The sequence below is a fragment of the Anomaloglossus baeobatrachus genome, chromosome 4 (genome assembly GCF_048569485.1).
Source record: "Anomaloglossus baeobatrachus isolate aAnoBae1 chromosome 4, aAnoBae1.hap1, whole genome shotgun sequence".
Classification (NCBI taxonomy): Eukaryota; Metazoa; Chordata; class Amphibia; order Anura; family Aromobatidae; genus Anomaloglossus; species Anomaloglossus baeobatrachus.
This window is the reverse complement of record NC_134356.1, coordinates 106,248,223-106,274,154: the sequence shown is the minus strand read 5'-3', so window position 1 is coordinate 106,274,154 and position 25,932 is coordinate 106,248,223. Positions and strand designations below refer to the sequence as shown.

Genomic DNA, 25,932 nt, shown 5'->3' with positions numbered 1-25,932 from the left:
GGAAACAGCAGGACTGGGATCAGGTGATGGACAGGACAGGAAAGACAAATAGGGGTGGTAGGACAAACAGGGCAGAACAAAAACACAGTCTGGAATGGAACATGCAGAATGAGTACAGGCAGGTGCAGGACTTCTGGCATGGACCATCAGGCTCAGGTATCAGAAGTTTGACACGGTAACTTGGGATGGGGGTGCCTAGACTGGCCCTCAGGCTAGGAACCCTAAGCTTTCCCTTATTCCAGAGGTACTTCAGATGGTGAAAAGGTCTGGACCACCAGCATAGCCCTGACTTCTGATCAACCTCGGTCTAATACTCCCAGGGAGGGCTGGGACAGGAGTGATGAATCCTACAAAAACAGACAGAAAGGGGTTCTGCCTGGCCTTGGTAGCAGACAGGGATGGGAATAGATAGCAAAACCCAACACGCCTATTAGATATTATGTCATACTTACAGCTCTCTAGCTGCAGTTTGCATGTCTGCTTGTCCATGGGATACTTCGTAAGGTCCATATTGCAAGCCACTGTTGTTGTAATTCTAAAAGGAAACAACACATATTAATGTATATACAGCACAATATTATCAGTAACAAACAGGTTAGGTGGAAAAATTTCTCATGTCCCGTAAAATGTACATGTCTGTTCAAGGAGACAATCATAAAGCAAATAAATTCAAACCGTATAATTGCAACTTGAACCCAAATGCACATATGGTACAGTCAAACTTAAAGGGGGAGAAGCTTACACCAGAGATTTGGCATTAACACATTAAAAGGTCACAACATTCTTGCTGATAAAGAAACTTTTGTTGATTACAGGCCAGCCCCATCCAGCTACAGCAATATGGATGAGACATGGGTGAGCAGGGCATGGTCAAGTTCGCCCATCAAATTCTGTATCGCATGTAGCAAAGCAGTGTGGTAAGGGTTAAATGCTAACTCTGCTGTTATGTAGTGAAGCCAGTATGGTAAGAGTTAAAACCTCTCTGCTGTTTTATAGCATAACGGAGGTGAGGATTAAATCTGTGTCCTACATGTGTTGATTGCAAATGCACCTGAAATGTTTTGTATAGAGCCAGACATATATTCACTCTGGGATGTGCTCAGGAAGAGGGATCACTCTTTCTCTGAGGGAGCTGCATGTGGCAGCCGGGACAAAAAGTGTGAGAGTGAAGGCTTAAGCTGGGTTCACACTAAGCGACAGCGACAATGACGTCGCTGTTACGTCACCATTTTCTGTGACGTAACAGCGACCTTCTAAGTCGCTGTTATGATCGCTGCTTAGCTGTCAAACACAGCAGCCAAAGCAGCGATCATAACGACACGCGTCGCTGTGCTGCAACATGTGCAGAGAGCATGGAGCCGCGCACACTGAGCGCTGGCTCCCTTCTCTCCTAGCTACAGTACACATCGGGTTAATTACCCGATGTGTACTGCAGCTACATGTGCAGAGAGCAGGGAGCCACGCACACTGCTTAGCGCTGGCTCCCTGCACTCCTAGCTACAGTACACATCGGGTTAATTACCCGATGTGTACTGCAGCTACATGTGCAGAGAGCAGGGAGCCGCGCACACTGCTTAGCGCTGGCTCCCTGCACTCCTAGCTACAGTACACATCGGGTTAATTACCCGATGTGTACTGCAGCCACATGTGCAGAGAGCTGGGAGCCGGCGCTGGCAGCGTGAGAGTGGCGGAGGCTGGTAACGAAGGTAAATATCGGGTAACCACCTTGGTTACTCGATGTTTACCTTGGTTACAGCTTACCGCAGGCTGTCAGACACCGGCTCCTGCTCCCTGCACATTCAGGATTGTTGCTCTCTCGCTGTCACACACAGCGATGTGTGCGCTTATCAGCGGGAGAGCAACAATAAAAAAACGAACCAGGGCTGTGTGTAATGAGCAGCGATCTCACAGCAGGGGCCAGATCGCTGCTCAGTGTCACACACAGCGAGATCGCTAATGAGGTCACTGCTGCGTCACAAAAACCGTGACTCAACAGCGATCTCAGCAGCGATCTCGCTGTGTGTGAAGCACCCCTTAGGGACAGGGAGTTTTTGAAGAAGCTGCAGGTGGTTGCTGTGGCCAGAGAGTGTCTGAATGAGGTCTCAGGGACAGAAAATCTCTCAGGTAGTTGCACATGGAATCTGTCCATTTGAATGGAGTCTGCTGTTGACCAAAAGGAGAGAAAGTGTCAGGCTACCAATAGGTGGCGCTGACACTCAGGCAGGAAAACTAACCTGAGTGTAATACTACAGAAGCCCACCAAAGGTCACCAAACTAAACATCAGAGTAGTCCAACAGAAATGGGTCAATGTCGGGATGTCACATCTTGAAACAGGAAGCAAAACTAGTCACAGTCAAGAAGAGAGCTGAGGTCGGATACGGGAAAACTGCACAGGAGAGACACCGGGGAGGACAGAAGAACTCGGGAAGCACAGAGGAAAGATTGGGCAGGACAGACGAAGGATGGAGCAAGCAGGAAAAGCGGAGATCAGGAAGATGAAATCTCGGCTTGTCATTGGGCCGAGTTGAATCTGCGTACGCACTGACTCCGGCCGCCCTTTCTTTGAAGATTACACCACCGACAGTTTCACAGCGTCCGCAGCGAAAATCTGGGACACCTGCCACATCGCCCTACTCTACCACCAGCCCTGCCTCCTGTGACCCCCGCTCCACCACTGCTGCCGCATCCCCCTGGTAAGACACCACTGGATTAGAAGGCGAATCCCATTTTTTATCTTGTCTTTTCTCTAAATTTGCGGGGCGTTTTATAAACCAAAAATACAGTAATTAAAAGTTATATTTTAATTTTTACTCCAACTGGAACAGACGGTCAATATATAAAGATAAAAACTTGGAGACTATATATTAAATATTACACTATGAAAAAAAAAGATCTGGCCCTAGCCTGAGATTTCTGTCACACAGGTATGAACACATTCTTTTCTCTAAAAGACATGATAATATTGCCTCACAGTTGTAATAGTATTGCTGTTGTGCAATGCATAAAAAATATTCTATCATGACAAGGTTACCTGATGGCATAAAGCACAGTTCCATTGTAATAGAGACGAACAAGACGGTTGTCCACAGTAACATCATGCAGGAATGATTTCTTGGAATCTACAATGTATGTGTCTGGAACCCAAAGCAATTGCACAAGCCTGGAATCCAAAGTAATGCTTTTATTGCCTTCAAATACTAAACGTTCATCCGTCCATCTCTGGCGCAGAAATATTGTGGCTGTATAATCCTGTAGCATCAAACATATGGCAAATCAAAGAAAACAATGTAAAATATTAAGGATATTTTAAGTGCATTTTTTTTAAAAGTGGTGTCTACAACTTTGAAATTGATGATGATCTATTGGACATTAATAATACAATCAGTAACAAAAAAATAAGAAAAATTCAAAAATATTTTTTTAGAGAACAATTCAGTTCTTGTATTTGAGAGACCCATATGTTAGAAAACCACAGCAAATCATCACAATTTAAAACGTGCACCCTTCACCCTTGAAGGATTTTTATGCCCCTTCCTTCTTCCAAAAGCCATAACTTTTTTATTTTTCCATCAATTTAGCCATATAAGGGCAGGTTTTTTTGCAGGATACGTTGTACTTTTGAAGTACAAAAGTACACACAATTAAAAATAATGTAAGATAAAAATTCTCAAGTAATCATTATCTACTAGGATCAATAATGAAACATAACATCTCATCTTAAGTTGAGACCATTAGGCATTCTCGTTCCTAAATGAAAGATCCAAAAAGCCTCACGTGTCAAGACCTGATGCTGGATGTCACCACCGCGAGGAGAAATTTTAGCCCTTTCTAAACTGAATATACGCAAGGAATCAGTATTGCAGTTATGCCGAAGAACAAAGTGCTTAGATACCACAGAAAAATGACTATTTGTAATAGCGGTACTTTGTGAGTTGTGACTATCTCTAATGTGTTCATTGATTCGTACTTTACGTTTCCTTGTTGTGCAACCTATATAGAGCAAATTGCAGCTAATACATTTAATGCAATAAATGACATTAATTGTGTTGCAATTAATTTCTCCTCGAAGGGGTGACATCCAGCATCAGGTCTTGACACGTGAGCCTTTTTGGATCTTTCATTTAGGAACGAGAGTATCTAATGGTCTCAACTTAAGACGAGATGTTATGTTTCATTATTGATGCTAGTAGATAATGATTACTTGAGCATTTTTATATTACATTGTTTTTAATTGTGTGTACTTTTGTATATATTTTTGTATATATTTTTTGTAAATTCATCTATGTTTCTCTGTGGGTTATGTACCCAGGGTCAGCACATGTGTTTCTCTAATTAAACAGATTCCTCCCTATTGGTTGGAATGGGTTTAAATAGCTAATGGTAACATTTACTCAAACAGGCTTGATAAAGAACGCAGGTAGCGTTCAAAACGCGTTACCGTACCTGGGTTCCCTGACCCTATCCATTATTTATGATAATATTTTATATTGAACTTTGAAATAAAGCTTGAAGATTTTATAATATTCCGGAAGCTGGATCCTCCTTCTTTGTACTCATTGGAATGACCCTGCTCTCAAAAGCCAGTTTTCCCAGTGTGTTGTCTGAGAAGGGAAATGAGTTGTTGGTAATGTATGAAGCTACTCCTTGTCTTGAGTGTGCCATGTGTCTAGTAATGCATATTGATCAATGCTTCTGGCATTGGTCACATAAAACAAGACTCTCTGGGAGGAGGGTTAGTGTACCAACATCAACATTGCCTCCGGAGGCCTCAACCTAGCCCATTGTAGGGATGTCTCATGGGGTAGAAACTCCACTACTCCTAAAAGGGGTGGAGTTTACTTTTTCTGTGACATAAAAAAGAGGACACTTTGTCAGTATCTGCCCCTTCGTGCATGGGGAGGGGGGAAGTAAGACTAATTCTGGTCAGGCGCAGGGCCAGAAATGGGACTCGGGTGTCTCCACCATTAGGAGTATCTCTGAGGTTAGGTATAGCATATGGTCTCCTAGCATGAGGACGGCATAGGTACACTTGTATCTCGTTAACTCCAACAAGTCCATCGTGACAAATCCTCATTTCTCATAGACTTGTTTGCTTACCATGTTGTCTTCTGAAATAGAGGAAATGCTTGCAATTTCCAGAGTTACTGCAACTTCAACAGGCTTTTCTGCAAGAAACAAAAAAATGTTCATAACTGTTAGTGACTCATTGTAATGTAAATATCACTTTTAAAGTATAGTTGTCATTTTAAGTGACTCTATCTCTGTCTCACAGACTAAAATGTATGGAGTTAGTATCTGAACTCACAAAGTAATATCAGGTCATACAGCGTCAAAACACATTAAGGTATTAAAGTCATCGCAGCATCAGCACGAGGTAACATGAGGTCACTGCAGCGTAAATGAGTTACATCAGACTACCCCAACTTAAGGGCATTATACAGGCCCAAAAGGATGCACGTCAAGTCATATGAATAATCAAGTAACACAAAAGACATAGGGTGTGGTTCAGGTGGAGTAAAGATTCAGGTGTTGGACAACATATAGGATGACACATATGTGGAAGTAATAAATGTATATGTAGTGAGAAATGGATCACATAATCAGGAAAAAAATTAGAACAGTAATACAATTAAATTACTAACCAAACAGTCCATGACAAACGTGAAGTACCAAGAACAAAAAAAAGGTGCAAAGTACATGTGAACTCACAAAGAAATGAAATTTAATGAGGAAACATAAAATAAACTTTGTGAAATAAATTAAATGATAAAAAAGGCAAAAAAAAATTCTAGGTAAACAATACTCAGAATAAATGAGTACACCCGCATTGAAAGGTTAGATTTTAACAAATTTCTCATTGAACAGAAGAACAACTTCCCTAATTTTGACATTGAGTTTCATAGGACCTTATTTTAACCCAATAACATGAATTAAGATTAATAATCATATAACTTGAATTACAAAATTTTTAGTTTCACTCAAATTATTTTATGCAAAAATGAATACACCCCCCATCAAAAAGTACTGCATCTAGAATTTATATGATCTCCATGATCCAAGCGTTTGTAGAATGAAATCAGATGTGCTCACCTGATACAGTTGTGAAAATAGGTTACGGCTGCTGCAGGCACCACGAGGAGTTAGTATCAAAAATCCAAGTAGAAGTGGACTCCTGCGCTGTCGTATCATGTACATGTGTGATTTATCTGAGAAGCGCGTAATAACATCACGTTTAACCATTACTGCTGACCATCTTCTTACGACAGCGCGGGAGTCCACTTCTATTTGAATCTTTCACTCTTTTTGAGGCTGGGAGCCTGGATCGTGGATAGAAAATGGTGTTCAACTTGTCTCTTCAGAATTCCCTTTAGGCGTTCAACTTAGTTCAAATCAGGAGACATACTTGGTCACTGAATCACTTTCACCCTGTTCTTCATCAGAAATACAACAAATGTGTATCTTGTATCATTGCCATGTTGTAGTGTCTAAAACATACTGCCCATTCAGACAAATGTATCAGCTGTCAGGTTTCCATTAAATAGATTTTCCAGGCTTATGAATTTATCATGAATTTCAATAGTGTCTGAGCTAGTGTTCTTGACAATGGCCTCTACCAAGTGAACACAGCTGTGCTTTTCTGGCTTGGTTCACTGTTAACATTCTGTGCCATCTAAGGTGAAAACATGTATTCTGTGGAATTTTAGATGTGAAGTGCAACCCAATGAATCTGATATTGATAACATATTTAAAGAGAATCTGTCACCCTTTCGCGTTTTTAGTTAATAATATGGGCATACAGATGGCATAGAGGTGAAATTAACCTCCTGAATGAGGGGTCGTTTTGGAAAAATCGTCTTTTTTAATCTTCTATCTTCCAGGCTATGGGGCGTGTGCTGCCTGGAAGATAAGATTGCCTCCAGTCTTTATTATACAGGATTCTTCCTCCCCTTCTCTGCAGAATTCCTGTGACATCAGGTGCATGGCTGGAAATCCTGAACTTGCACATTCTGTCTACCGTCTCTCCCCAGCACTATGAAGCAGCAGTGACTCCAGAGCGCCTGCGCACAGCAAAATTTAAACCTGTGCCCACAGAAGGGTGGAACAGTGCACAGAGGGACAGCAGACATAATGCACAGCTGTGAGATTTCTGCACACGCACCTGAATTCACAGAGACACCAGAGAATAGAAGGGAAGGAGTAATCCTGTATAATGAGGAAGGGAGGCAGGCTTATTTTCCAGCAGCATATGCCCCATACCCTGGAAGAAAAAGATATAAAAGAGGATTTTTGCCAGATGACCCCTCATCAAGGAGGCATACAGGTATGGCTAATATCACCTTTATTCCACCTGTGTGCCTATATTAATGACTAAAAAAACGTAAAAGGTAAACAGATTCCCTTTAAAGAATATATGTGCCTCAACAATTATTGACCAAGCTTCAGAATTGAGCACGTGAATTGCATTTCATTCAATGGCAAGTGGTTGACATGTGACTTGCGACCAGTAACAATAAGTACAATGCATTTGGAAACATTTGCTAATCTGTGTTGCAGGCAGTCATAGATGACAGTAGGTGACTTGTAAACAAAAGGCCTTAGCAAAAAAAACAGGATGTCCTACTGCTGTGTGTAAATATGTGGACTGGTTGACAGCTTCTTTTAAGGCTACATTGACATGACCGTTATGTTTTTGCGGTCCACAAAACACGGTCTGCTTTTTTCACGGATGCATCCATGTGGCATCCGTGTGACATCCGTTCCATTCCGTATACGGGCCATGTGTCATCCGTGTGGCATATGTAGTGGCCCGGTCCAGATTGTGTCTGTTTCTTTAAGTACATTTACTTATATGTAATATTATGTTATATGTTATAAGTAAAGCATTTTTCATTTGCTGTGTTCTAGCACCATCTACTGGTGAAAACTTTAAGAATCTGAAGTGTGCATTGGGTGTTTTCCTATTGGCCAGTTCTTGGTCACATGGCTCAATAGGTGGAGCTATTCTCCAGCCTCTGTCTGGAAAGAACTGGAATGTTCTGGTTCTGGCTGAGTCTTCTCTGAGGGAAGAGATTGTGTGGAGTTTCTCTTCACCACAAGACTCCTGCTAGGCCTGAGGCCTAGAATTTCACCATTTACTGATTTTTATAGCCAATATACTGAGGTCTTCCTATCCTGAATCCTCACTGGCCAGAAATACATCTCTTCAGACAGTAGGGCATACTGAGTATATACCAGACCCTACTGCATGCAGATTGGGGAAGTTTGAGGGTCTCCCACCCCACTGCAATATTGTTGGCTTGCATGCCATTGTCCACGCACCAGCCGTTCGGTCCCCGTAATGCGCTGGGCAACTTTCTACATTTGCTTAGAAGTACTGCATGTGTCTTAACTAGCAGTGAAATCAACCCCAGGACTCCAGGTCTGTACAATCTTATTACTGTGTCATATCTACCCTCTAAGCTCAAGAGACTCTGAACCTACTAAAAGCATACCAGAATTACATCTGAAACAAATCGTGCTCTTAAAAGCTCCAGAACCCTAATTGCACTTCAGCATTCAACTCCAAGCTGTATTTGCCGTGGCCTACCCACAAAAGACTGAAACATACAGTATATTCCGTGTTGTTTTCCTTTGCAGTGCTATATTCAAGACGGGGAGCCTTCCATCTCAGAGACTAGGTTGGTGCATAATAGTGCATCCCTTAAAGCTACAGTGTCGTCATTATTCTTAAAGAAACAGTACTTGCATCATCACCAAAATGTCTGAACCTCTTCATAATGACCAGGCTGAGTCTGTTAACTCTGTATCATCATCAGCAGCAGCTAGTGGAACAGGCTAATGCCACCAACCCAGTTCCAGCCCCTGTCATGGCTACCAGCATGCCATTCTTCATTGGAACCTCTAGTCTCCCAAAACTACAGAGGAGATCCTCATACACTTGCGGAGTTCAAAGAAAAGATGATGTATACTTTTTTGAGCTTTTCTCACTTTCTCCCCATCAGCAGGTACAACTTCTCCTGGGACAGCTTGATTGACCAGCTGCTGAGGAAGTCCGTTCCTGGCCATCTACCGAGAAAACCAGTGTAGAAGCGATCCTCACCCGCCTGAGAAAAGAATTTGAACGCCAATCACCCACCGAGGTTCGTCTCAAATTTTACAACAGACGTCAGGGACCAGGTGAGACTCTTAGGGACTACGCACTAGCCCTTCAGTCTGCCTACAGGGCTTTACAGCAAATAGACACTATAGATCCTGCTGCTGCAGAGAACATAATCACTGACAGATTCATAGAAGGTTTGGACTCCAGGATAGTACAAAGTCGACTCCGCATGCTAGCAGCACAAAATCCAAACATGACTTTCTTAGACTTTATAACTCTAGCCCTGCGAGTAGTGGGTACTGACTCACCTTGTACCAGCTATGCTCTTGCGCCTCGTTCCTCCGACCTTGCTGCTGGAATTTCTACTGTATCTCCTCTTTCACCTGTTTCCCCTATGCAGGCCACACAGTCTGTGCAAGCCCCTACTCTCATTCATGCACCTCCTACCACGGATGCACTTGTCCAAGTCCTTGAATCTGTATTCCAAGCATTAAAGGAGCTAAAAGGCCAACGCCCTGCATCATGTGAATCATCTGTAAACCGGACATTGTCCCCAGAGCCACGTTCTAGTAGGCCAAGTCCTGATAGGCCCCCTCCTGGAAGGCCTCCAACTGGTGATTGTGTGTACTGTACTTATTGTGAGCGTCTTGGACACTACAAGTATCAATGTTATAAGTTAAACGAGCCGCGCCTCGGGAGGTGAATCCAAGGGCCCAAAGGGACAATCACAATGGATTTCCCGGTTCATCTCCAAGTGCCCGTACATAACCATATGGATCGATGGTGTACCTCTAGAAGCTTTAGTGGACACTGGTTCACAAGTCACCACAATTGAGCGACAAGCCTTTGAAAAGAATTGGGACTTTGATCTCCTGAATCCAGTGGGTAAAGCAAAGTTAGACTTAATTGCAAGTAATGGTCAACCTATTTCCCAGCTAGGCTACTGGGAACCCACAATCCAAATTGGTGATCGCAAGTTACCAGGTCAAGGTGTAAGGCTATGTCCGCACGTTGCTTTTTACCTGCTTTTTACCTGCTTTTTTGCTGCTTTTTCAACTGCAGCGTTTAATGCCAAAATGGTTGTGTTCTGCTTTTCAAGCAAAGTCTATGGGAATTTGGGTTTCTTGTCCGCACTATGCAGTTCAAACTGCTGCCTTTTTGTTGCAGAACTTTGGTCAAAAACTCAGCTTTGCAGTGCAAAACCCAAATGGCAAAAACAACTGACATGTCAATTGTTTTTGCCATTTGGGTTTTGCACTGCAAAGATGAAAAGCTTGAAAAGCAGAACACAACCATTTTGGCATTAAACGCTGCAGTTGAAAAAGCAGCAAAAAAGCAGGTAAGAAGCAGGTAAAAAGCAACGTGCGGACATAGCCTTATTGTTACTGAGGCTGAGGGAGATACAACAGCAGTAGTGTTAGGCATGAATGTCATTCGCCATGTGTTTACTGAATTGCTCGCTGCCTTGCATGCTTCTCTCCCTTCTGCTTCTCCTCCTTACAGGCAAGCTGTTGAGCGGACTATCAAAGTGCTCTGCGCCCAACAGAAATTTGCCAACAGTAAAGGTGAGATCTGCCGTGTGCGTATCACTGACGCACGACCAGTTACCCTGTCAGCCAACAGCGAGACTCTAGTCTGGTGTCGAGTTCGACCAGGAGTTTACAACGAGGACTATGTAGCTCTTCTTGACTCCATCCAGATTGAAGGACAGCCCCTGGTGAAAGCTGCCAGAAGTATTGTCACTGTCTCAAACGGTAGAGTACCAGTACGGCTAATCAACCTAAGTGATGGGCCCATCGAGCTATACAAGTTTAATTCAGTTGCTCAACTGTATAACCTTGATCCAGAAGACATCTTAGATGAAGAGACACTTGCTCATCAAAAGTCGTTAAAAGCCACTCCCAAAAGCTCTAATACACCCACTACCTTCTGGTGGAATGAACTTAATGTTGGAGATGCTAACACTCCTATTGAATACATCAATGGTGTAACTAAACTTGCTAAGCGACACAGCCAAGCTTTCAGCAAACACCCCCTTGACTTCGGCAAGACTACTCTGATCCAGCACAAGATCAACACAGGTGATCATCCTCCTATCAAAGAAAGACATCGTCCAGTACCTCCTGCTAACTATCAACAAGTAAAGAAGCTGTTAAAAGAGATGAAAGATTCTGAAGTCATCTGAGAAAGTCAAAGCCCATGGAGCTGACCTTGTCTTCCAAACATCAGATAATATGGCGAGTAGCCTGTAGAACAGTGGACAGTATTGTTGTAGATTTCCACTAACTCGTCAAGCAATTGAGGCCATTCAGCTTGTTTGGTAACAGATGCTGTTCGTAGCATATTGATGAAGGTCTGGTTGACTTTCTCACAGAGGCCATTCCCTTGGGGATGATAGGCGGTTGTTCTCAGCTTTTTGCACTCATGGAATTGGCAGAGTTCTTGAAATAATTGTGACTCAAAGGCAGATCCACGATCTGTGAGGACTGCTTCAGGGCAACCGTAATGTCTCACATATTCACGGTAGAAGGTGATAGCTGTAGTCCGAGCTGTAAGGTCTTTTGCTGGCACAACAGCAACCCACTTAGTAGTAGTTTGTGCTAGCTTCACATGATCAAGAGCGACTAGCTCGTTTGGTTTCTGAGAATGGATTGGATGAAGAGGAGCTCTGGCATCTTTCTTACCGACTTTGGTGAGTTTGCAAGCTGGACATTCACTACACAAATTTTCTATGTCTGACCGCATCCCAATCCAATAGAAGCGTTGGCGTATGGTGGCTTCAGTTTTGTGCACGCCAAAGTGCGCAGACTGGTCGTGGTAGGCATCAAGAACAATTCTGGCATCTCGCCGTGGGATTAGAATCTGATGTAGCCTTTCACCTGAAACCGGGTCTAAGGTATTGCGCAGGATCAATCCCTTTTGAATGAAGAGTCTTTTGCGCTGTCTCCAGAGACGATTAAGCTCAACATCAGGACATCTTCTGCGTCGTCTGAAAGGTATTCTCCCAGTAGTCAGGTAATCATAGATCTCACCTAGGACACGAGACTCATTTTGAAGAGTTTTCCATCTTGATGGATCTTGGAATAGGTCAGGTTTCTGTGGAGAAACATCATCAGTTTGTGTAGCAGCAACAGCATTTTGTGTAACAAACCTTTGATAGAAGGGAGGCATCTCAACATCTTTCCACAGATCTTCCTCAGGAGGCTCTTCTCCTTTGGGCAAACGGGATAACATATCAGCATTGATGTTGATCTTGCCACTGCGATACTTAATATCAAAGCAGAAATTCGCTAATCTTGAAGCCCATCTCTGTTCAAGAGCACCTAGCCGTGCAGTATTGAGATGAGCAAGAGGATTATTGTCCGTGTAAACGGTGAAGGGTGTAGCAGCGAGGTAATCTTTGAACTTCTCTGTAACTGCCCACACAAGAGCTAGCAGCTCTAACTTGAACGAACTGTAATTGCTATCGTTTTTCTCTGCACCTCTCAAGCTTCGGCTAGCATATGCAATGACTCTCTCTTTGTCACCCTGGACTTGTGATAGTACCGCGCCGAGGACTTGGTGGCTGGCATCCGTGTAGACACGGAAAGGATGATGGTAGTCAGGGTACGCCAGAATTGGAGGTGAAGTCAATAGACTTTTCAACATCTGAAAGGCAGTTTCTTGTCGCTCAGACCAATTAATTGGAAGTCTTCTGTCGTAGTTTTCTCTAGGGCAACCTCGTAGGAGTTCTGTAAGGGGTTCTGCTATTTGCGCAAAATGAGGTATGAAGCGGTGGTAGTAGCCCGCAAAACCTAGGAAACTTCTGATTTCTTTGACGGTTCTTGGGGTGTTTCAGTTGTTCACAGCTGAGATCTTTTCAGGGTCAGGCTGGATACCTTCGGCACTTACAACATGACCCAGGTAGTTGACTTTTGGCTTGAGCAGATGACACTTTGACGGTTTTAGTTTCAGGCCATGTTCAATAAGTACCTGGAATACTTCTGCAAGGTGGCATAGGTGGTCTTCATAAGTGCGAGAGTATACGACAACATCATCAAGATATAACAGAACGCTCTGGAAGTTGAGGTGACCAAGACATCTTTCCATGAGTCGCTGAAATGTAGCAGGGGCGTTGCATAACCCAAACGGCATACCGTTAAACTCAAAGAGTCCCATTGGGGTGGTGAAAGCTGTCTTCTCTCTATCCTCAGGAGCCATGGGTACTTGCCAGAAACCGCTGGTTAAATCAAGAGTGGAGAAGTATGCAGCTGAGCCAAGAGCGGTGATGGATTCTTCAATCCGTGGAAGAGGATAGGCATCTTTGTGTGTAACATTATTCAACTTTCGGTAGTCGACAAAAAATCTGATGTTACCATCCTTTTTCTTCACCAGGACGATGGGTGCAGCCCCAAAAGATCGTTCTCTTGGAATCCAAGTCCCTGACGTGATCAATCCCCTGCAAAAAACTGATTGGGTCTCAGAGCATCAGCGAAGAATACCCAAAGTCCAACAGATTGTTGATTACCGCATGGGTGAAGCTCACCGTCAACAAGAAGAGAGCTACAATCAAAGAGCTAATGCTTCCCCACTTCAAGTTGGAGACAAGGTATGGCTAAAGAAGTACCACCGTACAGGAAAACTCGACTCACTCTGGGAAACAGAGCCATGCACAGTTACAGCTATCCCATATCCTGAGTCAGATGTCTATGAAGTGAATAAACCCGGAATGGCCCCACAGACAGTGCACAGGAACCGTATGAAGCTATGCACCAAAGAGGATCTACTGTTGATGTCATCACCTTCTCCACAAGTCTTGCCGGTCTACACACTAATTCCTGCAATGGAAATACCAGCCAGACAACCTACTGTGGAAGAGTCCCTCTACAACACTCAATTTATCCTTCCATGCTATCAATATGTCCCTGTATCGATTCCTGCTCCAGTTGCTGCTCCTCTGCCAACTTCACCTGAGCCAGCAAACAATATCATTCCTGCTCAAGAGGAAGATCAAGTGTTGAGGCGTTCAGAGCGAAGCACAAAAGGAAAACTTCCAGCTCGCTACAGAGACTAAAAGGTCATATCCTTTACCATGAGTATATAATCTTGTTTATTTATTTAGCTGGATAGTTAGTTTAGTAATGTTTAAGCCTCTGCACCTGGGTAATACCAAGCACCTTGTTTATTATTTGCACAATTTTCTATATACAGCTATGGACTTATGGACTGTTTGTTGCCACTAAAGTGCCTTTCCAGGGCCTTTCATATGGACGATAGTATATTGCGGAAAGAGACTCTATCTCATATTGGCACTACCACATTCATGTTTTGCATTTGTTAATTTCCTATTGTTCTTCCGTCTAGCTGCATATTCTTGCCTTATTGTGACACATATATTTCCTTCCTTTCGTAGCAGTCCTCCACTTGCACAATCGTCGAGGACGGCTCACCTTCAGAGGGGGAGTATGTAGTGGCTCGGTCCAGATTGTGTCTGTTTCTTTAAGTACATTTACTTATATGTAATATTATGTTATATGTTATAAGTAAAGCATTTTTCATTTGCTGTGTTCTAGCACCATCTACTGGTGAAAACTGTAAGAATCTGAAGTGTGCATTGGGTGTTTTCCTATTGGCCAGTTCTTGGTCACATGGCTCAATAGGTGGAGCTATTCTCCAGCCTCTGTCTGGAAAGAACTGGAATATTCTGGTTCTGGCTGAGTCTCCTCTGAGGGAAGAGATTATGTGGAGTTTCTCTTCACCACAAGACTCCTGCTAGGCCTGAGGCCTAGAATTTCACCATTTACTGATTTTTACAGCCAATATACTGAAGTCTTCCTATCCTGAATCCTCACTGGCCAGAAATACATCTCTTCAGACAGTAAGGCATACTGAGTATATACCAGACCCTACTGCATGCAGATTGGGGAAGTTTGAGGGTCTCCCACCCCACTGCAATATTGTTGGCTTGCATGCCATTGTCCACGCACCAGCCGTTCGGTCCCCGTAGTGCGCTGGGCAACTTTCTACATTTGCTTACAAGTACTGCATGTGTCTTAACTAGCAGTGAAATCAACCCCAGGACTCCAGGTCTGTACAATCTTATTACTGTATCATATCTACCCTCTAAGCTCAAGAGACTCTGAACCTACTAAAAGCATACCAGAATTACATCTGAAACAAATTGTGCTCTTAAAAGCTCCAGAACCCTAATTGCACTTCAGCATTCAACTCCAAGCTGTATTTGCCGTGACCTACCCACAAAAGACTGAAACATACAGTATATTCCGTGTTGTTTTCCTTTATTCCCGCTGTATTAAAGAAACTGCTATCCCCAAGACCGTGTCTGTGGACTGTCCATCAGTTGTGGATACTGTGTGGGGGTGGATAGCAGGGAACATCAGGGCCTGGTAGACCACCCAGGGAACACGGCCCCTGCAACCTCGTGCCAGAACAGCAACTGTGACATATAGAACATTTGAGGTCCTCTGTCCCTGGGTCCTTAAACATCCGTGTGCCTTCCGTACAAAAACACAGAAGCAAAACACAGAAGCAACTAGATAAATAAATAGATGGATAGCTAGATATAGATAGATTGAGGGATAGATAGATAGATACATAGAGGGATAGATAGACAGACAGAGAGATAGATAGAGGGATAAATAGAGGGATAAATAGAGGAATGAAAGAATGAATGAATGAATGAATGAATGAATGAATGAATGGATAGAGGGATAGCTATAGGGATAGATAGATATTAGATGAGAAAGACATATAATGTCCCACTCCCCAGCATTTTGTAATCTTGCACCCTTTAGTGCCTTTTATGTGGCACTAAAAGGTGCTTAGCCTTGTACCACGGGGGTACCATGACGATCCATACTCACTGTCCCAGTCAATGAAGAACAGAATGTTCGCCATTGACTGGGAGAGCAGTGCACTGACCTGAGCTAACATCATGAGGTCAGCCCAGTTCACTGCAGGGCATGCCCAGCGCTGACTTCAGGAAGTTAGCGAAGTACATTACCTGCGGTGATGAAAACCGCTGCACTCCTGACATCAGCACTGGTCACTGAGTTCTATGCCCGCTGTGTTCTCAGATCACCTCTCGCGAGCGGCCTGTGACGTCACCACTAGTTACAGGCTCGGGCCGGCCACGACAGGTGATGTGAGAATGCGGCTGTCAGTGATGAGCGCTGACGTCAGGAGTGCAGGAGTTCATCACCGCAGGTAATGAACTTTACTAACCTCCTGACGGCAACGCTCATCATCCCCATGGCTGCTCGCACTGCAGTGCCGGCATATGCTGACATTGCAGTGCGGGCAGCTGGGGACACACTGCAGTGCGGGCAGCTGCGAACACACTGCAGTGCGGGCAGCTGCTGACACACTGCAGTGCAGGCATATGCTGACACACTGCAGTACGGGCATATGCTGACATTGCAGTGCCGGCATATGCAGACACACTGCAGTGCGGGCATATGCTGACATTGTAGTGCGGGCATATGCTGACACTGCAGTGCAAGCAGCCACGCGGCTGGAGCGGGAGCGGGCACAGACTACACGGGCACCCGATGGAGGTCACACAGAGGTGCTTCCGTGTGGCTTCCGGGGATTTTGCGGACCCATTGACTTGTATTGAGTCACGGTCCGTTATTACGGAACAGAAAGAACAATGTTCCAGAACAACAGAACGGACAGACAGCATCCGATGTGTTTTTTGTAGGATCGGATGCACACGGAAGTGCTTCCGTGTGCTATCTGATCCTACACAAAAGACATTGAAAAGATGGTCCTGTCCGTGGGTCCGCAAAAATACAGGAACTGACCAAGACAGATAGAACAGTCATGTGAATGAGCCCTAATAGTGTTTTGCTTTGTGCAATGTTGTGTAGTATGTCTTGTAACCACTGACACTATATTGGGCTTGCTGTGATTGACCTGACCCAGCTCCGTGGCCCCGTCAGATACATGAAAAGACAAACAAACAGGTGTCAAGTGTAAATGGGGATGGAAGGAGGGCGACGAGTCCCTGAGAAGCGTGTCTCACCGGTTGCAATGGCGACTGGGTCTTGGCCTCCTCCCCCGCAGACCCTTCTTGTGACTTTTCCTCTCCCAGGGCAGTGTTGGATGGGAATGGGGATGCTTCGCAGTGCCACCTATGGTTTGCGGCCAGGAATCAGCCGTCGCTGTAGAGTCTCTCTCCGGGGCAGGTGTTGGGTACAGCCAGGATGGTGTCGCTCCCCATGGATAGAGCGGGATTACCCCGAGAGGTTGGTGAGAATGGTGCGGCAGTCCACGGGCGCGCCAGAGTGCAGGGTGGCGGCATTTACTCACAGAGTCATTGGGTGCGGGTTCCAGATGCTTTTATTCACTGGTAAAATGTTATCGCACCCCAGGTGCTGGTCCTTGCCATCAGAGATTCCGGTCGATTCCGGGCAGGTCAGAGATCCATTCCGGTTTGGTAATCAGTGGGCTCTCTCCTATGTGCACTACTCTGTACTTGGTAGGTCCCTGTAGCCTGAAGCATTTTAGGGTCCCCTCCTGGTCTATCAGTCTTAGCCCGTATGCAGGCAGCTTAAACCTTGTCTGGGTTGGACCTCTCTCTCAGCTTCCGGGGTTCTCCCTTTGCTGCTGTGCTCTGGGCTCTTAGGTTGGTGAGGGACCGTGGAGATCCCCTCACTGGGCAGAGTTATCAGATGAGCTTGGAGCGTCTGTCTCATCTAGGGTTCTGCACCCAGCCGTGCCCAGTCCTGTAAGTACTCCCCGTACTCTTTGAGCCCATGATTACTGGTACCGGGGTCCATCCCTCCAGGTGTTACTAGCCCCGGTCTGGCTGGCTCCCCTCTCCAGGAGACTCCTGCAGAGGTTGGTGAGGTGTTACATCCCAGATTGTTCTGTTCTGCCTCCCTGAGGGGTGCCTGGGGCAGCAACCCCTCAGGGAGCTGCTGCACAGCGTGTCTGCTCTGTCTCTGTCTGACTGGAACTGACCTCGACTTCCTGTCTGCTTTGTAACTTACTCCTACTCCTGCCCCACACCTTTGAAGGATCCAGATCATTGTTATGGTGACCTGGAGATCCCCCCAGTGCCTGGGTCTGCTAGGAACTGGCTGAGTCATTTCCTGACTGTGTTTAGATTAGCTATGTGATGTGTGTGTAAACTTACCGGGTTAACCTCTTCCTGCCCAGGAAGGATATAATGATATACCCTGTAGCGACCAGTCTCAGGGGCGCTACACATTAGGCCTGAACTGGCTATCAATCAGTGTCAGAGCGTGGTTACTGCCACTGCTCACTATGTACTGAAGCTGCGCTGGCCAAGCCTCTATGACGGACTGAAAGCCGATAGTTGGCAGGAGGAAAAAAAGTTAATTTCCTCCCTTTAGTGGGGTGTTCAGTGCTGAACTGCTTTGGAAAGCTATTAACCTGCAGATTAACCATATATTTGCAGGTTAATGGCGACTTGGGACAGGTTTCCTTTAAAACCATTTTTTCCTTTAGTGCAAGAATAGACTGCTGTAGAGTCTCTCATCTGAGGAGAATCAGAATTATGCAAATTAAACTCTTATCAAACTTTGATCAGAGTTTAATCTGTGCTTCAGTTTAAAGTGATTGTCTCAGATTAAAGCGATTGTCTCCCCACTGTGAGGAGAAAATGGAGAACAAAATATCTCCATCTTTTCCATTGTGTCTTTGAGGGGAAATGGAACTGCACTTAGGTGTCATCCAAGTGCAATCTGATGATTTTCACACGCTCATTGACTTCCATGGCTGAATGTGATGTAATTATTGGATCAAACTCTGGCATATTGTGATTTTGACATGTGAGCTGACCTATAAGCTAACATTGGTCCGAGTGCAATATGATGTTTTGTCGGTCACATTTGGACTGAAAATACTTTATTTACACCTGCCTCTGCCTCTAGGCTGTGTGTGCTGTGTTTGTATACCTAATTAAGAGGGGGAGGAATTGTTTGCCCTTAGCTTTCTCATGTAGTTATAGACTGAGCTGTTTCATATACTAAATAGTTGTAAGTCAAACGTATGTATGAGATAGCCAAGATGATTGCCTATAAAATCAAGGTAGTCTCAAGTTTGAAGCATTAGTGAAAGGTGAGATATGGAGAACAAACAAAAAATTCAAAACATTGTTACCATTTTGCTCAACACTGTATTGAGCCCAAAGAGTCTGTCTGAACTTGCTCTAAGGCTATGTGCGCACTTTGCATTCAATTTTGCAGCGTGTAAGTCATTGCCTGTGCGTCTCAGAACGCAGCCGAAAAAGCTGCGTTCTGAGACGCATTCGGCAGAATGCAACGTGCGCATATTTCTGCAGAATTCATGCGTTCTGGATGCTTTCTCTGCCATAGACAGAGTGGGAAAAGCATCCAGAACGCACATTTTTGACAGTGCGGTCCCACTTGGTTCTGCAGCATCCCCATAGACTTGCAGCAGAGCTGAGTGGGACCGCACTGTCAAAAAGAGCATGGCTGGCTGCGAGACAGTGCCGCGCGAGATCAGATCAGAATGAACTCGGATGAACTTCACCCAACTTCATTGTGATTGCCCGGTTCTGTGCGTGTGCCGCGGCTTGATTTGTGGTCACACTTGAAGGACTCACCTGTGATCGCAAATCCCCTGAGTGACTGCAGTGAGCCACGCGATCAGCTGTGCTTCACTCAGGTTACTCACGGCCACAGCTGCAGTCCTCCACCTGAGAGCAGTGGCCGTGAGTAATCTCAGTGACAGCACAGCTGATCGTACCACTCACTTCAGTTGCTGCATGGAGCTCACAGGAGCAGCGGTATTCTACCATACTATAAAGAAAAAGACATGGATCGCACATCCCAAAAATACAATGATCTAAAAGCCGCTAGGCAAAAAATTTAATAGAACACGAGGTTCTTTTGTTACCATTCTGATCAGATTGTATTAAGCCCACTGCCACGTCACGGCAAACCTCTTGAGTGGGTCCCTAACCTGACCTTTTTGTGTGGCACCGTGCACCGACCACCGCCGCAGCGACAAAGCGCCAGCAGGGCGGGCGACCTGGTGCCTCACAGCACCCATGCTGCAAGGCAAAGCCCCCAAGGCTCCAGGCCGCGCCGCCCCACCGACACCACACCACCACAACAGCAGCCACCACACAGCACCAACACACAGTGAGAGGAGCTGTGCACTCACCTCCCACTGGCTCCCATATGTGAACTGGGAGCAAAAAGAAGGCTGACCCCTCTTGCAGTCTCCTGCTGATTAAAATCACCTGTGCCAAATGGGGGAGAGTGCAGATCCAAGCAAAAAAAGAGGGGGATAGACTGATATAAATACCATACTATAAAGAAAAAGACATGGATCGCACATCCCAAAAATACAATGATCTAAAAGCCGCTAGGCAAAAAACTGTGTGCTGGTGCTGTGTGGTGGCTGCTGTTGTGGTGGTGTGGTGTCGGTGGGGCGGCGCGGCCTGGAGCCTTGGGGGCTTTGCCTTGCAGCATGGGTGCTGTGAGGCACCAGGTCGCCCGCCCTGCTGGCGCTTTGTCGCTGCGGCGGTGGTCGGTGCACGGTGCCACACAAAAAGGTCAGGTTAGGGACCCACTCAAGAGGTTTGCCGTGACGTGGCAGTGGGCTTAATACAATCTGATCAGAATGGTAACAAAAGAACCTCATGTTCTATTTAATTTTTTGCCTAGCGGCTTTTAGATCATTGTATTTTTGGGATGTGCGATCCATGTCTTTTTCTTCATAGTAGAGCAGCGGTATTCTACTGCCGCTCCTGTCAGCTTCCGATGTAGCAGAGCTGAAAGCGTTTTGGACCTTGCGTGGATTACCTGGACCTGGAGTTGTTTTTGAGGGGTTAATAAAGTGGTGAAAGAAGGTGTTTTTTTGTCTTTCATTACAAATAAAGGATTTTTTGGATGTGTGTGTTTATTTACTTTAACTTACAGGTTAATCATGGAAGGTATCTCGGGGAGACGCCTGCCATGATTAACCTAGGACTTAGTAGCAGCTATGGGCTGCTGCCATTAACTCCTTATTACCCCGTTTGCCACCGTACCAGGGCAATTTGGGATGAGCCGGGTAAAGTCCCGGGACTGTCGCATCTAATGGATGCGTCAATTCTGGGCGGCAGCTGGCTGATATTGTTAGGCTGGGGGGCTCCCCATAACGTGGAGCTCCCCATCCTGAGAATACTAGCCTTCAGCCATGTGGCTTTACCCGGGCTGGTATCCAAATTGGGGGACCGCACGTCGTTTTTTTCAATTATTTTTTTTTTTAACTGCTCATTGAGACACGCCCACCGGCGGCTGTGATTGGTTGCAGTGAGACAGTTGTCACTCAGCGTGGGGGCGTGTATGACTGCAACCAATCATAGGCGCCGGAGGGTGGGGGAAGCAGGGAATACGTGATGGATTAATGAGCGGCCGGCATTTTCACAAGAGGATCACATCACCTGGATTGGGCACCCTCCATACTAAGCATGCAGCTGCATAGAATGACATGAAGCTGACACACTTGTCGGGAGCAGGTGTGACTCCAGCCTAACTGGAAGCAAGTGGAGTTAAAAAACAAGCATGAGATTAAAACAGAAGTTTAAGTCCCTGTAGGTATGTAAGTGTCCACAAATGTTTATTATTAGGGATGATCGAATACCTCAAATATTAGGCTTTGCGAATATTTTTCAAATAGGTTGCCGCTATTCAACTATTCGCAAATATTCGATGCGCAATGTAAGTCTACGAGAAACCCGAATAACAACTATTCAGAACTATTTGGGCTTCACATAGACTTATATTGCGCATCGAATATTCGCAAATCGGCGATCTATTCGGAAAATATTCACGAAGCCGAATATTTGAGGTATTCGATCATCCCTATTTATTATTTCTTACTGTGTCCTTGTTTGGATAATGGATGTAATAGATAAAGAAGAACTGTTACTTACGATTGAAATTTGGGCGTAAATATTTGTTATAATGTTGGGTGAGATTTTGAAATCCGGAAAGTTCATCTGGCTCCTCAGCTTGTATGTAATACATAAAACTGGAATATAAATAAAAAATGATTACACAATATATAAATATTATTCAGATTAATGTTTTGCGTCTAAAAATTGTATGAATTATAACATTAGATTATTATTAGATAACTAGAAGGTGGCCCGATTCTACGAATCGGGTATTCTAGAATTTACGTATTGTGTAGTTCATGTATGATTTTTGTTATATATATATATATATATAGATGTTGTTGTGTGTAGTTACCAAGTGTTTGTGTAGGGCGCTGTACATGTTCTGGGTGTTGTCTGGGTGTGGCGGGGGGTGAGAGCGGTGTTGTATGTGTGTTGCGTGTGTTGCGTTGTTTGTGGAGAGCTGTGTGTCTGTAGCATTGTGTGTGTGTGGCGCGGTTTGTGTGTGTGTGGTGTGTTTTGGGAGGAGGTATGTTTTGTGCAATGTGTGTGTTGTGCGGTATGTGCGTATATTTGTGTGTGCCGCGGTGTTTGTGTGTTGGGTGTTGTGTGTGTGCAGCGTTGTCTGTGTGTGTGGGTGTCTGTGTAGGGCAGTTGTTTGTGGTTCCCAGTGTGTGTGTGTGGTGTGTTGTGCAGTGCGCGCGCGTGTGTGTGTGTTGGGGGGAGGTGTGCACTTCCCATCGTGCTCCATCCCCCATGCAGTGCACTCCCCATCGTGCTCCATCCCCCATGCAGCGCACTCCCCATCATGCTCCATCCCCTATGCTGCGCACCCCCCATCGTGCTCCATCTCCCATGCTGCGCACTCCCAAACGTGCTCCATCCGCCATGCTGCGCACTCCCAAACGTGCTCCATCCGCCATGCTGCGCACTCCCAAACGTGCTCCATCCGCCATTCTCCGCACTCCCCATCGTGCTCCATCCCCCATGCAGCGCACTCCCCATCGTGCTCCATCCCCTATGCTGCGCACCCCCCATCGTGCTCCATCTCCCATGCTGCGCACTCCCAAACGTGCTCCATCCGCCATGCTGCGCACTCCCAAACGTGCTCCATCCGCCATGCTGCGCACTCCCAAACGTGCTCCATCCGCCATACTCCGCACTCCCCATCGTGCTCCATCCCCCATGCAGCGCACTCCCCATCGTGCTCCATCCCCTATGCTGCGCACCCCCCATCGTGCTCCATCTCCCATGCTGCGCACTCCCAAACGTGCTCCATCCGCCATGCTGCGCACTCCCAAACGTGCTCCATCCGCCATGCTGCGCACTCCCAAACATGGTCCATCCGCCATGCTGCGCACTCCCAAACGTGCTCCATCCGCCATACTCCGCACTCCCCATCGTGCTGCATCCCCCATACTGCGCACTCCCAAACGTGCTCCATCCGCCATGCTGCGCACTCCTAAACGTGCTCCATCCGCCATGCTGCGCACTCCTCAACGTGCTCCATCCGCCATGCTGCGCACTCCCAAACGTGGTCCATCCGCCATGCTGCGCACTCCCAAACATGCTCCATCCGCCATGCTGCGCACTCCCAAACGTGCTCCATCCGCCATGCTGCGCACTCCCAAACGTGCTCCATCCGCCATGCTGCGCACTCCCAAACGTGCTCCATCCACCATGCTGCGCACTCCCCATCGTGCTCCATCCCCCATGCTGCTCACCCCCATCGTGCTCCATCCCCCATGCTGCACCAGCATCAGCCTCTCTACCCGCAGCATCAGCCTCTCTGCCCGCAGCATCAGCCTCTCTCCTCCCAGCATCAGCCTCTCTACCCGCAGCATCAGCCTCTCTCATCCCAGCATCAGCCTCTCTGTCCCCAGCATCAGCCTCTCTCATCCCAGCATCAGCCTCTCTCCTCCCAGCATCAGCCTTTTCTGTGCCCAGCATCAGCCTCTCTCCTCCCAGCATCAGCCTTTTCTGTCCCTAGCATCAGCCTCTCTCCTCCCAGCATCAGCCTCTCTCATCCCAGCATCAACCTCTCTCCTCCCAGCCTACCCCAGCCTCAGCCTCCCCCAGCATCAGCCTCTCTCCTCCCAGCATCAGCCTCTCCTCCCAGCATCAGCCTCTCTCCTCCCAGCATCAGCCTTTTCTGTCCCCAGCATCAGCCTCTCTCCTCCCAGCCTACGCCAGCCTCAGCCTCCCCCAGCCTCAGCCTCCCCCAGCCTCAGCCTCTCTCCTCCCAGCATCAGCCTCTCTCTTCCCAGCATCAGCCTCTCTCCTCCCAGCCTACACCAGCCTCAGCCTCCCCCAGCATCAGCCCCTCTCCTCCCAGCATCAGCCTCTCTCCTCCCAGCCTACCCCAGCCTCAGCCTCCCCCAGCATCAGCCTCTCTCCTCCCAGCCTACGCCAGCCTCAGCCTCCCCCAGCCTCAGCCTCCCCCAGCCTCAGCCTCTCTCCTCCCAGCATCAGCCTCTCTCTTCCCAGCATCAGCCTCTCTCCTCCCAGCCTACACCAGCCTCAGCCTCCCCCAGCATCAGCCCCTCTCCTCCCAGCATCAGCCTCTCTCCTCCCAGCCTACCCCAGCCTCAGCCTCCCCCAGCATCAGCCTCTCTCCTCCCAGCATCAGCCTTTTCGGTCCCCAGCATCAGCCTCTCTCCTCCCAGCCTACCCCAGCCTCAGCCTCCCCCAGCATCAGCCTCTCTTCTCTCAGCCTCCCCATCCCAGCCTTCCCCAGGATCAGCCTCTCTCCTCCCAGCCTCCTCCAGCACGCCATGCTCCTCTGCCGACACTCACAGATCCGATCGCATACAGTCACACACACACACCCACACACACCCCCGATCGCATACACTCACACACACCCGATCGCATACACTCACACACACCCGATCGCATACACTCACGCACACACACATTGACGATATTGCACATACGCGCTCATACTCACAACATCCGGAGATACCACATGCTTCTGGCCATGTGATCCTCCGGCAGGTCCTGGAAGCTCACAGCACAGTATCGTCGCCGAGAAGCAAGCGATATCCCAGGATGTTGTGAGTATGTGGATGCGATGTGATGTGTGTGTGAGAGTGAGTGTGATCTGATGTGTGTGTGTATGTGTGTGTGTGTGCTGTTATGTATGTGCGTGTGTGTATGTTCCGCCGCTGCAGGACCTTGATGTGTGGATGCGATGTGATGTGTGTGTGAGGTGTGTGTGAGAGTGAGTGTGATCTGATGTGTGTGTGTGTGTGCTGTTATGTGTATGCGTGTGTGTATGTTACGCCGCTGCAGGACCTTGATACGCTGGTAACTATGCTACCATGGTTACCAGCGTATCTCGTCCTCCGCTCGCACGTGAGCCCACACCAGCATACGCCGGCCAGCCCCAGCAATGCGAGGGTATGTGTCGGCTGGTTTGGCGGCGTACGCTGATGTGGGCTCCCAGGGGTACAGTACTCACCTGGTAGTCGTGGCTCCGTGACTGTGTCGGTTCGGGGAATGCGTGGGGGGGCAGGGCCAGAGCTAGCGTGCATTGCGTGAGGGGGGTGGGGCGTGGCCGAGTTGCCAATGCCTGCAGGGTGCCGGGGTGAGAGGCCAATCTGTGGGGGGGTGGAGCCTGGGCGAGCGGCCGGCCAATCCGTGTGGGGGCGCAGCCTGGGCGAGCGGCCAATCCGTGCGGGGGGGCGGGGCCATGGCGAGCCCAGCGGCCAATCAGCTTTGTGTCACCGTAAGGACACAATTTTGGAGCAAGACAGACAGACAGACAGACAGACAGACAGAATAAGGCAATTATATATATAGATTATTGCTTAATAATATCACAGGTCTGTAAAAAAATTTTTTTTGAGAACTGTTTTGGTTATTCCACGTAATCTTTATGTTTTTGAGTGCGCTGAATCAGAAAATGACCTCCATTTTGTCATAGGACATCACGTTTTCTGACAA

The 25,932-nt window shown here is 46.9% G+C and overlaps 1 protein-coding gene across 1 annotated transcript in view; it reads right to left on the bottom strand.

Annotated features, from left to right (window-relative positions):
* Positions 1-25,932, bottom strand: part of GABRP (gamma-aminobutyric acid type A receptor subunit pi) — a 172,007-nt gene that overhangs the window by 77,763 nt on the left and 68,312 nt on the right. The window contains exons 3-6 of the mRNA XM_075343387.1: positions 22,021-22,118; positions 5,099-5,166; positions 3,033-3,250; positions 453-535 (exon numbers count right to left, since the gene is read on the bottom strand). Coding sequence (XP_075199502.1) covers positions 453-535; positions 3,033-3,250; positions 5,099-5,166; positions 22,021-22,118 — 467 coding nt within the window. The remainder of the gene's footprint in view (positions 1-452; positions 536-3,032; positions 3,251-5,098; positions 5,167-22,020; positions 22,119-25,932) is intronic.